The sequence below is a fragment of the Lepisma saccharinum genome, chromosome 3 (assembly GCF_977018435.1).
Source record: "Lepisma saccharinum chromosome 3, izLepSacc3.1, whole genome shotgun sequence".
NCBI lineage: Eukaryota > Metazoa > Arthropoda > Insecta > Zygentoma > Lepismatidae > Lepisma > Lepisma saccharinum.
Genome location: NC_139231.1, coordinates 99,064,544 through 99,080,252, shown reverse-complemented (window position 1 = coordinate 99,080,252; position 15,709 = coordinate 99,064,544). Strand labels below are relative to the sequence as shown.

General features: G+C 36.7%; 1 protein-coding gene across 1 annotated transcript in view; it reads left to right on the top strand.

The window, feature by feature from the left end:
- Window positions 1-1,686: 1,686 nt before the first annotated feature.
- Msh6 (DNA mismatch repair protein Msh6) overlaps window positions 1,687-15,709 on the top strand; it is a 112,889-nt gene continuing 98,866 nt past the window's right edge. The window contains exons 1-3 of the mRNA XM_083119018.1: window positions 1,687-2,007; window positions 9,668-9,827; window positions 13,994-14,181. Coding sequence (XP_082975144.1) covers window positions 1,827-2,007; window positions 9,668-9,827; window positions 13,994-14,181 — 529 coding nt within the window. The 5' untranslated portion in view covers window positions 1,687-1,826. The remainder of the gene's footprint in view (window positions 2,008-9,667; window positions 9,828-13,993; window positions 14,182-15,709) is intronic.

Genomic DNA, 15,709 nt, shown 5'->3' with positions numbered 1-15,709 from the left:
GTCATTGGCAAATGGCAATAGATTGTCCGTTAGGACGTTTTGGTATCCGAGCGCTATCATACGGCCTGTGGGAAAGGCGAAATTCGTTTTCCCATGATAACCAAATCCACCCCACACCATTACAGACTGTCCTCCTTGTTGTCTCTTGGAGGAGATCTTTTCCTCTTTGCGGAGACCATGCCAATAGTATCTCCAACCATCGGGACCATCCAAATTGAATTTATTTTCATCACTGAATATTACCCGCCGCCATTCCTCCTTCCACGCCATGTGGACACGCGACGCTCCTTGTGTTGTGCTGTGAGTCGTGGCTGTCGTTTGGGCTTGTGATATCGGAGACGATTGCTGCGTTTCACAGCCCGTGATAGCGTTGATTGATGCACATGAATATGAGGATCACGAGCCAACTGTCTGAGGGATGTTTCGCCAGCAGCCAGCTTCCTCAGGACGTCACGTTCCTGTCGGGGCGTCAATTTCCGCGGCCTTCCCGGTGCTTTCTTCATTCCATACCTGTCTCCAAGTTTTATGAAATTGTTCACCACACAGGCGCTGCGACAAATTCGGCGTGCAATCTCATTCGAAGACACTCTCTCTTCCTTATATGCCAATATCTGCCCCTTTTCACGTTCCGACAATCTTGCTCGACGGCCCATTCTGCAGCTTCATCAATGCTGTCGTACTCCTCAACAAAGCATGAATACATCGCGATCTGCACGCTAGCTGCAACAGCGCCTTCTGTAGCCACTGGCAACGACATCTGCTGGGGTAACCGCACTCCGTTGTTATCATTTTGCAACGCTCTTTTGACTTCGACCTTGCCTGCTCTTACACATACACGTCTCCCTGAACAGTGCAACGTTTCTCATAACATGCTTTCCTCTCTCCGTCAGTTTGCATCACTTTCGTTTCCTGTTTCCTTTCCGTTCCCACGATATGTTCAAATTCCATACCGTTCTTATAATTTAGCAACGCACCTTATTAACACATGTAACATTGAACAAGTAAATTAAATAACGTTGAACATAATAACAATGATTACATATACACCGAGTAAATAACATTAGGATTACTAATGAGTATGGTTTCTCAGGATCATTACAAACATGATAATAATAAACAACAACAATTATAAAATTCGAATAAAATTAATTTAATTAGGTATATTATTAGTGTATAACAATAATTTTAACCGTAGTAATTATTATTATTATGTCTTTTACTGTTGTGATCGAAGTATTTCAATGTTTATAATTAATGTAAACTTCATTTCAACTTGGAGAAGTCTTCTCAAAAACGAAACTGATGGTAGAAGATCAACACTGCCTTGGAAAATATTAGTTGTCCCTTATATCTGCATCCAAAGGATCCGGTTAATGGCCCATCTTTTCTAGTTACCTTTGTTCCCCTATATCACTCAAAAATTTCAAGTGATCCATTTTGTTTCTGATCTTTCATAAGAAAATAAGCTCGGTGACGATCTTATTACACTTGTTTACATTGCAAAATTCGCCTAACCGGAAGTTCTTTCCCCGCCATCAATAATCGAATTGTCTGATCGATCATTTTTCTCAGGAATAACCCTCATAAGTTGGCAACTGAAATAAGAATCTATCACTTTCTCTAATTTTATCTGGCTACTCTGTACCACAATTTAGTAGTTAGTTATTCCCCAGAGAAAGTTCTGGCAATAGTGTGCATCATAACAACTCCCGCCAAAGCACTGTGTGCAGCGATCTGAAGGTGTGATTGTGTGTGTGTGTTGTGATTTGTTTGTGTTAGATTGGCAAACTAAATGTGATACGTGTGACTGTGAAATATTCATTGAAATGCCTCAGAGAAACACACTTTTTAATTATTTTACCAAGTCACCGGGAAACAGTAAAGTGGAAAGTGGAGGAGCAAAATCGTCTGTAAGAGGTACACCTTCGAGAAGCAAAGACAAAAGAAAAAGTGCTGAATCCAAAACACCAAGTACCAAAAAAGCACGATTGGAAACAGACGAACCAGGTATTAATTTTTAATTCACCTTTTGCGTACATTGTTACATTTTTACTAATCTGAAATTGTATATACGAAATAGGTTAGCAGTCTCGTGGTACTTTAAATTGTTCTCCATGTTACATCTATTTGAAAACAGTTTGCGGACCCGTTACAGTTTTTCTTTCGTAAATTTCTACAGGTAAATAGCACCCGCAGATTGAATTTATATTTAATTCTATTATTGCAAAAGTAGTCTGCTGTTAGGTTGCTATATACTATTATTTATTGCAATTGTATGCAGGGATTTCGATTCCTGTAGATGTGATAGTCAACTGCACATAATTTGTAATAAAGTTCTCTACATAATACAAGCAATACATTTTTGTAATATTCGTCCGTAGTACATTTGGTAAAATTTTCGTATCCCCAAAACGTATTTCTTCAATTTTACAGGAGAGGAGTACTTACCGAAATGGGTTTATTTATACTTTAGGAAGGTCTTGGAAGTTTGTTTTCACCTCGTTGAAATTTTTTTGCCGATAAATCATGTAATTTTCGACATTAATGTCACTCCGATGCACGAAAGCTGTTCCCTTGATGTCCGTCTACTACCTGAACCAAATATTTGCGAGCGTTTCATGACGTAACAACCGGTCAGTGTTTCCAAATACGCGGTTTTGTAACTGTGTAACAGTTCTAGAACGTAAATAAACGTGAGTTACTGTTCATCATTTCTGATTACGAACTTGCGACAACATGACGTGCACAGGATCAGTGGCGTGCTCAATGTGAGGTTGATGGGGGTTATAACCCCCCCCTTTCGCCCAGTATCTCTAAGGCTATTTATGAATGGTTGGTGGGGCTATTTATGAATGGTTCGTGAGGCTATTTATGAATGGTTCGTGGGGCTATTTATGAATGGTTTGTGGGGCTATCCGTCAATGGTTCGTGGGGCTATTTATGAATGGTTCGTGGGGCTATCCGTCAATGGTTCATAGGGCTATTTATGAATGGTTTGGGGGGCTATCCGTGAATGGTTCGTGGGGTTTTCGAACCCGAAAAAAAATTCTAATTTTGAAAAACAAATTTAACTATCTTTCCTAACCTAACCTTGCCGTGCATGGTTCATGGGGCTATTTATGAATGGTTCGTGGGGCTATCCGTGAATGGTTCATGGGGCTATCCGTGAATGGTTCGTGGGGCTATCCGTGAATGGTTTGTGGGGCTATTTATGAATGGTTCGTGGGGTTTTCGAACCCGAAAAAAAATTTTAATTTTGAAAAACAAATTTAACTATGTTTCCTAACCTAACCTTGCCGTGCATGATTCGTGGGGCTATTATTTATGAATGGTTCGTGGGTCTATCCGTGCATGGTTCGTGGAGTTTTCGATCCTGGAAAAAAATACAAAATCAGTAACACGAAAGTAGGTATTTTTCAATGAAGAAAGTTGCAACACTGCATAACCACTGATCATGGACTACTCTAGTCAAGATTTCTGCGCCATATTGCGTGTAACGCAAGCAAAAGCGAACAAAATAAAAATGCTCGATATTTCGAAAATTGAGATTATTTGCGTGCCAAAAACGAAACTCGAACTTGAAGAACCTTTAGGAATGCAGAATACGTAAGTATCAATGTGAAAAGTACAAAAATAAGGGAATTAGAGACGTTTGGTGGTTACCGAAATTTTAATGTACATTTTACCATGAAGGAATTTGCATATGCCATAATGGTGGCACTGGTTAAAATCAAGTATTCCCTAATTGTTGTTCAATCGTGGGATTGAAAAATTAACTGGATGATGGTGTAGTCAGTAGGACGTCAGCCTGGTATGTAGATGACCTGGGTTAAGTCTCAAAAGTAGTTGATTTTTTTTTCTGCACAAAATGGATCTGCGACTCATCCAGATTAACATTGTATTTAGGAACATCCAGGAACGAATTGACAATATGGAGAAAGCCTCCAATTCTGTTAATTTTCGGTATACTAACTAATTTTGGCCTCCTAACCACGAATCTGTTGTAAAAAAAAAGGGGGTCACGTCTGGAAATTTGAAAAAAAGCAACAAATTCCTAGTTTTGTAGCACGTAACCGACATACAATGTTTCACGGAACACTCCATTTGGTACTTGTTTACTATCCGTCGGACAGATTTCTTCATTTCTACAGAAGAAACTACTTACCGTAATAAGTTCCTAACATTGGGAAGGTGTTTTGTGTGAAATTCAGGTAAGTTTTCCGTATCCTGGAAATGGATTTCATCAAGTTTAAAAGTTTGGGGGCAGGTGACTCCCGCCAGTTTCTAACATGCCTTCAACAGGGGGTCTATAGAAAAAGCAGGGGTGAGCGGAGGTGGGGCCACGTTAGCGGTTGGGGGTGGTAGGTCAATTACCCCAGGGGCAGAGCCCGGAATCAGTGGGAAATTTGAGTCAAGAATTTCAAACTAATATAATTTTTTTGTTTAAATTTCGCACCGATTCTGGGATGGATAGCCACTAAAACCATTCACGGAATGTTCCGCAAAGCAGATAGGTAACTACGAATGTCAAAAATTGACGAAAACTCGGAAGTTATAGGTGTCCGACGTATAGTAAACTTTTACCGGACCTTCCAAATGTTTAATGATTTGTTAGATGTTTTATAAAAGTATTAGAAAGTACTTTGGATTGATTGATTTAGTTTATTTTACTTTGCTTTTTGTTCCACTTTTGCCTAATTTGCGAAGATGGTGATAAGTGATGATATGATGAAATTGATGAATGGACACTCACAAACGCCCACGCCCATGCCCTGGCCGGGATTCAACTCGGGACCACTGGCTTCGCTGTGCGATGTGCTAACCACTCTGCCACAGGGGCCAGCGAAAGTACTTTGGAATACTGGAAACAATTGTGGAAGTAAGTTCGAAGCTTGGGGAAATGAATTAGCACTGTAAATTCTTCATTAAGTATTATTTACCAGATAAACTATGATTTGAAAAGGAGCTTAGCGAGCATTTGCGCTATGCAGCAAGCAGTCATTCTTGGTTTCCAGTTATATCCGAGATTGGAGTTTCAGCAAGGTTCGAAGGGGGCTTTGTGCTTGAGATTAGATGTTATGGTAATGCTAAGAGCCCTAAACCTGATTCACTCAACATAACAACATAATACCTCTCCGTACCCCACATACGTGAAGTAGATGACATCAGCAGTCTGTATCCAAAACCATCAAATGAATGGCTGACTGCAAACAAAGAATCATGTACGAATGTATGGAAGGGAAAAATCGTTCTTCAGACTAGATTCAGCAAGTAATCACTAAAACTGGAGGCATGTGTTAACAGACATAAATAGAGTTGTGTAGAATATGCCTTTGTACCATGATTAACTCTGAATCGGAACTTGAGCCAAAATGTCCCATGACTGTGCATGCTTACTCAATGAAACTTTTAGTGTGAATAACTCCACATCCAAATCTTGTATGATGATGATCTTTTCAATGCAAACACACATACATGCAATGTTGGAATTAAGATATTCGAAGAAAGGAGAGAGAAAAATAAATAAAAACACACCTTAGAATTTGTCTGCTTGGGGTGAGATTTGGTTCCCTTTCCTTTCATTGTTCAACACACATTCCAAACCAAGTTTTCCATGGCTGCAAGTTGTGAATGCAGTACTCCCATGGTTTAGTCTCAAGAATTAATGGTTTATTTATTTTTTATTTATTGAGAAAATTCCAGATACATCACAGGTGGCCATTTTACACTGAAATTGTCAACAAAGGGAAAGCAATAATAATAAGCAAAAAATAAATGAAAAAATAATTGAGAGTAACAAAACAACATAAAAGTGAATAGCAAATTAACAAAAAAATAAGTAAAAGATGACACTATGTGATATTAATTACAAGCATTTCTTCTGATGGAAGACCGAAAGGCAAACTCGGAGGAAAATATATCAGTATTTGAGGGGAGATCATTGTATTGTGCTGCAAGTCTGTAAAAGAGAGATCTTTTTTGAATTTCTAGTCTAGGTTTTTTGTATAAAATAATCTTGTGTTGCGTGTTGCGCACATAGGTACTCGAAAGTGGAATTCCTCAAGAAATGTGTTGCAGAGGATTTTGCCATTCACAATTTTGTGTAAATAACTGAAAACGTTGCTGATAAGCAGTTTGTAAGTTTAGAAAAGACAGGAGATGCAGAGATGAAAAATTGCGTAATGAGGGAACCCTGTGACGGACTGTAGCTAGGAAGAAGTGAAAGACTGAATCGATTCTGGAGAGGTAGCTCAGTTGGTAGTAGCATCATACCACATGAAAGACCCGGGTTCAAATCCCCAGGCAAGTGATCTGGACCAGGAATTTTTCCAGTCATTTCCCTGTTTCTGTGTACCTCTGAGGCCCACCAAGACTCGTATCGATGGGTACCTGGGGTTTAAAGGTGGCCAGGCATGATGCTGATCACATAATCCCAAGTATGGCTGAGATCAAGCAGTTCACTTCCATTTCTGGATTTGGCACTCCCAAAAACAGATTCAGTTTAGAAACTTGAACATGTTTCTTTCGTTCTTATGATTCTCAGTCTTGTGCAAAATTATGGTTCCTTCAAATTTCTGTAATAAATTTTCACTTTTATAATACTAGATAATAGAAAGAATGTCAAAGTAAAACTTGCAGTCCAGATATCTGATTGATAAGTAAAGTACATTGACAATATGATCATAATTATCGGAAAGGTTGGTGAAGATGAGGTTATCGTCTATTATTTTATAGATCTTAGTCATGTTGGCATTTCCTATAGAATTCCTATATGAAACAAAAATTTCTCCAGATGCTGTGTACTTATAAATGTAAGCAAAGATGCATCATTTTCTACGACATTATAAATCTGCCAGAAAATGAAGTATTGTGTATGGTTTATGAACTTCCGTTGTTTTTATATTGTGGACTGTTATGGTCAAATAATGTACCTCTGTTACGTTAGCCTGAAGGCTATATGCACGTGATTGTAACACCCAATACATTTGACGCCGATTGTAATTTTACATTTTACTCTTCGAATTTTCACATGTTCTTGTGTGTGTAGAATTAAATTTGCTATAAAAAAATTGTGAAAGTGAATATTCATAATAATTAACGGATTATATATTTAATTGATAAACACAAGGTTCAAAAGTGTAAATCATGGTGATAAACATGTCTGGAAAAAAATCATTTTTGGACTGGAAATGTCAGGGAATTTCATAATCAAAAGATTGTAGTAACACTGAACACTTCTGCACCTCCTCCTTGATAAAACCCTAGTTGGTGTTGTTAGATCAGTTGGTGTTGAACAACTAATCTGAGGTAGGCCGACACCCCTTTGTGCTGAAACCAAGCACTGTTCAAATTCCACGCCTTGCACTTGTGGAATGAGCCAGTCGTTGATCATTTGTGGGTAACTAACATTATCTACTGAATCAGTAAAACAATACAGACCAAACAGATGTGTTGCCGTTATTCCAGCCCTGATCATTACATGAGGTGGATGGGGCTCAATATCTTCAAAGAAATGTGGATTTTCTTTTCCCAAGATAAATACATTGGGATCTGTGATCACACATAATCTGTGAACATGACTTTTGCCTTCTGGGTATGTTGTTGTGTGGATTTAACTGTGGATCATTGGGAAGTTTCTGCCACATCTGCACTAAGTTCAAACCTTGTGGATGGTCTTTCACTTCTTGGCATGTTGTGAACAGTGCCAGACATTGCCAAAACTTTTTTTTCTATTGCAACACCGTCTTTTGTCAATTGTGCCTTCTCAAACCATGCAACGAAGTAGATCATGATATTTTTATCTATTTATATACAGTTAATGTAATGTTCATGGACCCATTCAGTGGCTACAAACACTCCTCAATTGTGTAATCACTTGTGTCAGCCATCGCTTTGACTTCCATCTGCCATTTGACTCTCAGTCAAACAATGAACTCAAAATTGCAGTGTGTCACCAGAGAACAGCATCTTGAAACAGTGGGAGAACATGTGCCAAGGTCGTGTGGACGTCCCCAGCACGAACGTGGCTTGATTACTCATGTAAATAGAGTAATATACATTTGTTGTGCATCTATGTAAATTCAGTTAGTTTTACATACAGTCCGTCACAAAAAATAGCACCACTCTTAAAAATTGCATGATTTTTATCCACTCTGTATGCGATCATGGCTCCACCCTTGCTCTTGTCCAGTTCACAGGCTCTGAACAATAGAAATTGTTTTCTATATCATCCAGTTGACGGAATGCCATATAATTCATAGCGGAGCACAAACGCAGTGGTGCTATTTTTGTGACTGACTGTATATTGGCACATATAAATTTAGTGAGAAGACTGCATGTAAAAAAATAGTTTTTGTGTACTGTTTCTGGTCTCGTAACCTTTACAGAGTCCTTGTTTTAAAGAGATTATACTTCCGTGAAGATTATAGGCAAAAAAAAGGAAGGAAACTTACAAGAGGAAAATATCTGCGTAATAAATAACATTTTAAAAAAAGTGACCCTTTCATGAAGTTTTGGGAACGGCAAAGTGTCTAGTCAACATCACACCTCCCTGTTGTAAGCCTTTTGGAACAGGATGTTTTTATTTCTCATGGTTTTCAAATGTGCAGTGTTCAACAAGAAATTCATAGAAAGAAAACTATAGATATATACCATGGTTAGTTGGGGTTGGTTTTGTTATTGTCTCAAAAGAATAGCACTCATGCGGGAAGGGAAATATTGGTATCCCCTTCCCGAACAACAGAATCAGAAGAAAAAGAAAATTAAACTTATCAAATATTCCTATTTGGAGAACCCTGTTGTTCATGCAGTAGATTAATTGCTGCCATATGGTGCTGGTTAAAATATGGACCAAACATCCACTAAAGGTTGATTTATTTATTGCACTATAAGGGTCGTGCCAAGTTTTTTGTGCTGGTGCAGTTTAAATACACATGCAAATTAGAAAAGAACAACACCTATATAATTTTGATTCAGAGTAAAATACAATTTTCCGCCATCAAGTTTTGGTGTTTACTGATTCGCTTCATTTAGGCCTGGAATTATTTGTAGCATATGTGAACAGTAATCCTGTTTCCCTTGCATGTTTATTTTGGCTCATGTGGAAGTATTGAAAAATATTGAGAGCCATATTCATTATTCTGAGTTTTGGAGTAATATTACAGTGGATCTCCATGGCAGAGTGGTTAGCACAGCATGCTACAATGCCAAGGGTTCTGGGTTTGAATTCCAGCCTGGGCTTGGGTGTTCTTTGTGAGTGTCCCTTCATGAGTTTCATCAAATCATTGCTAAAGGCTAAATAAAATAAATCAAACCAACTAATTACAAACATTAGGGAAACTCAGTTACACATTTTTCAAGGGTCAATGGCTAATGAACTCATGGTTTGTGCCTTGACATTGTACAAAAGTTTTACTTTGCTTTAAGTACAATGGAACTCAGGCCGTGTTCCTAGATTTTGCATGTACTCACATTATATTTAATTTTCATTATTCCAATGCAATGAAATATTGGAGCTATCTCCCGGATTCTACATTTTCCTATATTTTAAGTTCTTGAGCAAAAGACCCCTGAAGAATGCGTAATCTGAGTTGCAGTGTTTTATTGGTGCATAGTTATGTGTGGAACTAAAGTAAATGTGGTAGTAAATTATATTTTCCTTTTGCAGTGTTTGAATTATGTGATCTTGTGTGGGCCAAATTAGATGGTTATCCATGGTGGCCAAGTCTGGTATGCAATCATCCGAAACTGCAAGCACACAAACGTGGAAATGAAATACATGTTCAGTTTTTTGATGAACCTCCTTCAAGATCATGGGTGAAGAAAAAGTGAGTAGTAGTATGTTATTTTTAATAATTTTAAATTTATTGGTATCAAATAATAGCTAGATCCTTTTTTCCCCAATTCTTTCTGTTTAGATTCTGAAGAGCTTCGTGAAATCTTATTTTGGTTATATCTAACTCTAGGTGATGATGATTAATCGAACAAATGCCCCCCCCCCCCCATCCCACTCCATTATCCAGGATTCAAACAGAGCACATATCCTACTCTGCTTGATGGCAGAGTGGTTAGCACAGTTCAGTTTAATTAGAAATACATTTGTTAGTGGCTAGAAGTTGCGAGAATATATTCTCTCGTTTATTGCAAGGTAAAGGCAAATCCATAACCAATTGGAGCAGTTTACGTCATTATTACAACCCATCATGGAAGTACAGTGCCATATTTCAACCTGGTGGTGGAGAAGTGAACTATCGTATCGTATTGAACTATTTGAATCGTAGATTCAAAAGAACTTCAGAATTTTTTTTAGCCTAACTTAACATTTTTAGGACCTACTTTAGGATTTTTAGAGCCTATTTTAGGAACTGACAAGTAGATTCAAAATAACTTAAAATAGTTTAAAATTCCTGAAAAATACTGATTAGGTAGTCACCATCAATGAAAATGGGGCATCCATATCCTGAAATACGCACGCACTATCTTACATAACGTTATGTGTGTTGCCTAACCCTACGGCGATGGCAGAACTAAACCCTTGGAAATTTGCTATTAAAATCCACTCTTCGACGTATAGTTAGCCAATCGGTTTTCATGTTATCCACAGTCTCCACAATTTTATCTGTGATGATCATCTTATATGCTGAAATGTTAGTTTGCAAAGCGTGAATGCCACAAAGCACCGAAGTGGTGTGAAAGTGAGCAGGACATCAAAGTTCAGAAGTTTGCAAAGAAGCTTTGAAAAATCACCATGGACTTGGAGGAAGGGAAATCGACAAAGAGTACATTTCAAACACATTCGTCATTGAATTTTTCGTGGCCAAACAAACCAAATGCCTCTGCGTGACATAAAAATCCTTTAAAACCTTTAAAAATATATAAACCTAAAATAGGTACTAAGAAGCAAAATAGTTTGTTTTTTTTGGAGTATAAAACTTCATACGCTGCCATAACTTATTACTTCTTACATACCTGTAAAGGAAAAAAATAGATTAAAAACCTGGTGATCAGTTAATTGGTTAGATTGCTGATCTGATATATCTATAAATAGCCAATATTTTAGTGCAAATTTTTATCTTTTTGTTATTGTTTCGAATATAAATTTTAATTCATATGCCCTGATTTTGTAAATTAATGTCTAATAATGCAGTGTCTTTTCCAAAGCAAAACCCATTGCAGGCATGTGGGTACCTGAAATAATAAAGGAGGGTCATTCCACACCATTTCAACGAGGTCATGACATCCATCAACTCCGATTTCGATGAAATTTGGTATACACTCTTCCGTTATGGTTGAAAGAAATCCCCTAAATTTATTTCACTCTATCTCAAACGGTTTTCATTTTACAGCACTTTGAAATGTCATCAAATCAGTGTTGTCTGTCACTCTTGAGACGCTCGACACAAGATACCCTTGCTTACATTTTATTTATTTTCTTCTTAACCAATCATCAGATCTCCTTGAAATTTTACACAAAGTTCAATGAAATAATGAGGATTTCAGAAAAAATACATACATCAAAATTTTCGCAAAAACAGACAAATTTACGTTATTAGTTACAATTATAGTTATTTACTTTTAATTAATTATCATGCAATTACGATTATCGTACATATTAATTAATTGCAACATACGAATGTCATAGAAAGCCCGTTAGTAGCTATTATCAAAGTAAAGGTGTGTACGGCTGTGTGTCAAATATTTTCTGCTGAAACTTTGGATGCACATGGTTCCTCTAAAACAAATTATAGCTCTGATATTTCATTGCTTATCTACTAAAAAAAATATATTCTATACATTGATTTCCCTTCAAAATTGAATATCAGTCAGTTTTGACCCTAAATTTGAACCATTTGCATTAGATGTGGTGAAAAAAGATACGGAACATAAAATATAGCCTGGAATGTACTGAAAACAATGTTTTTTACCCCAGATTTCTATAATTTTTCTTAGCTGAGTTATCATAATTATCGCAACTGTCTGCATAGGCCAAAAATGTTGCAAGTCATCAAACAAAAATGGCTGCCATTTTCAAACGAAGTCTAGTTTTAGAAAAATAATGCCTGTTTTGAACTACCCTTGTACAGGGGTTACGGCGACAAACAAATGAAAAAATTTAAAAATGGTCGAGTGACCAGTGCTGGACCATTTGGTATGGATTGACGCTGAAATTTTAGGCAATTTCCAAAAATCGTAAAATTTTCGTTAGAAGGAATAACAAAACCAAAAATTTTATTTTTTGTTGAGAAAGAGCATGTCTTTGCAATGATTTTCAACATCAAAAGTTTTTGGTTCCATCATACCCACATGATGAAAATTCAGATTTTCGTAACCTAGTTTTCCCACTACAAAAAATTGGGCTACAAATCCATTATTAGTCTTTTTATAGGCATTTGTAAAAATTTTTGAGTGCTGATGTACTTTTTTCTGAAATCCTCATTATTTCATTGAACTTTGTGTAAAATTTCAAGGAGATCTGATGATTGGTTAAGAAGAAAAGAAAATGTAAGCAAGGGTATCTTGTGTTGAGATTCTCAAGAGTGACAGACAACACTGATTTGATGACATTTCAAAGTGCTGTAAAATTAAAACCGTTTGAGATAGAGTGAAAAAAATTTAGGGGATTTCTTTCTACCATAATGGAAAAGTGTGTACCAAATTTCATCGAAATAGGAATTTATGGGTGTCAAAATCTTAGATTTTTGCGTTGATTTGATGTGGAATGACCCAGGAGGTAAATGAGCACCATTAGGAAGAATTGTATTTTGTAGGGTAGAACTTTTGTTGTGGTTTCAACATTGATATGGTATGGCTGAAGCATTTGCTGTTTTTGCCTATGACAAAAATGGTCAAGTGCACTATTTAGTCCATGGGCCAGCCCAGATATCGGTACCACCCAAGGTGGCAAAACTTCAATGGCACTGAAATATCTGTCACACCAATATAAGTAAAATGTGTGATAACCTTTTGAAATGAGTAGCTTTTTCATTTTTCTTAGATGTAATTGGGTAGAATAGTTGTTCTGTTTGGAAGGGACCTAAAGGTGTAATAAGGAAACACAAAATTTAAACTTCTGGATTTTGTACAAAAAGTAGTAATACTAATTATACTGACAGTAAAGTAATTAGTAACAATGTTATGTTTTTTTATACTTGTACCTCTTATGTTGTTCCATAGTATGTTATGAGAGTCATTTCACAAATAATGCAGAGAGGATGATACGATTAGAGTAGAAGTTATGCCAGTTGGAAGTGACAAGTGCTAGAAGTGGCATCTGTTAATGCCTCGGGAAATGTGACAGTTGAAGATCAAATATGTGCATCAAAATTGAAAAGTTTACTTGGCAAAAACTCAACAAAAATTCACAGTGCTTTGCATGAAGTTTGTGCTGAGCAAACAGTGGACCGTAGACTTTGAAGCATAGTTGAAGTCGAGGTTAAACGAGTGGAGAAATCCCATCATCTCCCCGACCAAAACATTTTAATAGAGTTTCACATGAAACTAGTGTCACAGCAGCATTTTATCGTGCCTTGATCCAAAAATTACACAGAAAAATGTACAAAAACATACCTGGCTTGTTTCAGGATGGACCACTCCTTTTGCATACCCAGACCTGAGGAAGGTTATGACCAATTTGCTGAGCAAGTGGCTCACCGGCCATACAGTCCAGACACGAGTCCACCAGACTTCGACTTATTCTCCAAGTTGAAAGAGCCCATGCTTGGACAATGTTTTACCTCCCTGGAAAAGTTTTCTGCAGCGGTACTAGAGTCATCTGCGGACTGAACAACAGTGGTACCCTAACTGGCACAGTAAATCTTCCTTACATTTATTGAGAAGCAGGGTGACTACACTGATTGACTCTAAGGAGATACTGCCTAACATTCAATAAACATGTAAGGAAAAAAAAAATAGTGTGCGTTATTTATGAAATGACCCTTATATTTATTTTAGCAGTCCTATCAAGTTGCCACTATGTTTATTTCTTTTCTTTCAGGTATGTTCATAAATATAGCAACACTTCAGGTAAGCCAGTGCCAGACCAGTATAGAGAGCGATGGCAGAAAGCATGTTCAGACGCTGACACAGCTTTGGAGTTGTCGTTGGAAGACAGGAAACGCCTTATCGTCGACTTCCCCACTGATGACAGTGATGAGGAAGATGATGACTTGTGTGATATTGAAGGTTAATTTAAATTCCTTGTATATTTATTTAAGGACTATCAAATGATGCAGTAAAATTCTTATGCTGTAGTGTTTATGTTGTTTAAATCCTTTTTTTTTTTCAGTTTAATTATTTGACACTTTTTTTGGTAAGTACCATAGCATGAGAATTTTTTTTTAATAGAAGAGTATTATTTTGTTTCATTTTTTAGATAGTCATAGAGTTATGTATTTTTTATTGATTTTTATTTAATTTATTACTGTTATTGTTTTTCTGAGTGAATCATTTTGTTTATCCATCCCCGTGATATACTCTTTGGTCCTCAAGGTCTGAGATGCATGTGATCTTAATTTGATTTTGTGCCTTAAACACAACTGACTGATTATCGGGTCACCTTTTTGTGGAATGTATTTTACTGCATTCAAGTTTTTCATTCATGGAGTATTAAATTCAGTAGATATTTGAAAGTGTATTATATAAAGCATATGAGCAATGAAGATGGCTTGACATTTTGTTTTTTACTACAAGGAAATCCAAAAAGGTATTTCGGGAAATTAGTTTTTGACTCTCGTATTTTTTCACTGGCAAGATATTGTGACTTGCATACGTATCACGATTTCTTTTTTTCTACCAAGTGATGTATGTGTTTCGATGTGTTCCCGAGCAAGTGGTCGTGGAGTTTACCATGCTACGTTATTGTGAGGAGTTAGTGGAGTTTCTAAGTCTCCTTCAAATAGGCTGTTTTTGATTTTGGCATACTTTTTATCGTTAGCATTACCCTGTATTGTACTTGATCTGTGTTTCACAGCATTGACTTGAGAACTTTCTATGTGATGTTGGAGAAGATTAGGTCAACAGTGTATGAGATATGTACATGAAATTTCATCATGTGAATGTACTTTGACTTTGTCAGTAAATGATTTCAGAGAATGTTTGCACGTTTGCTTTCTAAAGATATATTTTTACATTATTAAAAACATAGTATCTCCTGTCATAATAATTTGAATGCTGCATAATCTTCATATCACTTAGTAGGTGCTGGTATTATTAAGAAAAATCTGACTGAATAAAATGATCATGTGATTCTTGTGTACTGCTTCCAATCAGACATTTTGATACAACGAGACATTGCATAAGAAATTGAATGCAAAAAAATACTCAGACCTTCGTGATCAGTATTTTGATTCAACTGATTATTTATTTTCTCGTGAAAATTTTGGAATTGTGAAGTGAATCCTAGTAGTCCAGCCAGTAGCATGTCTGACTGCCACACAAGAAACCCTTGTTCTAATCCAGGGCATTTTTCTGATAGCGTCACCATAGAAGTAGCTCTGTAACCTACTCAGCTTCTAATGAATGGGCATTTTGGATCAAAGCATGGTGCTGATCACACCATCTTCAATATGGTTAAGATTGAGAATGTGTGCACCCCCAAATATGTCTTCATGGTACAGTAAAATGTATTGGGGATAACTTAAACTTTTTGTGTACATATTTTGCTTTACAATTGTGAATGCAACTTAGCAAGACAGTAAGCAACGTAAAAGAT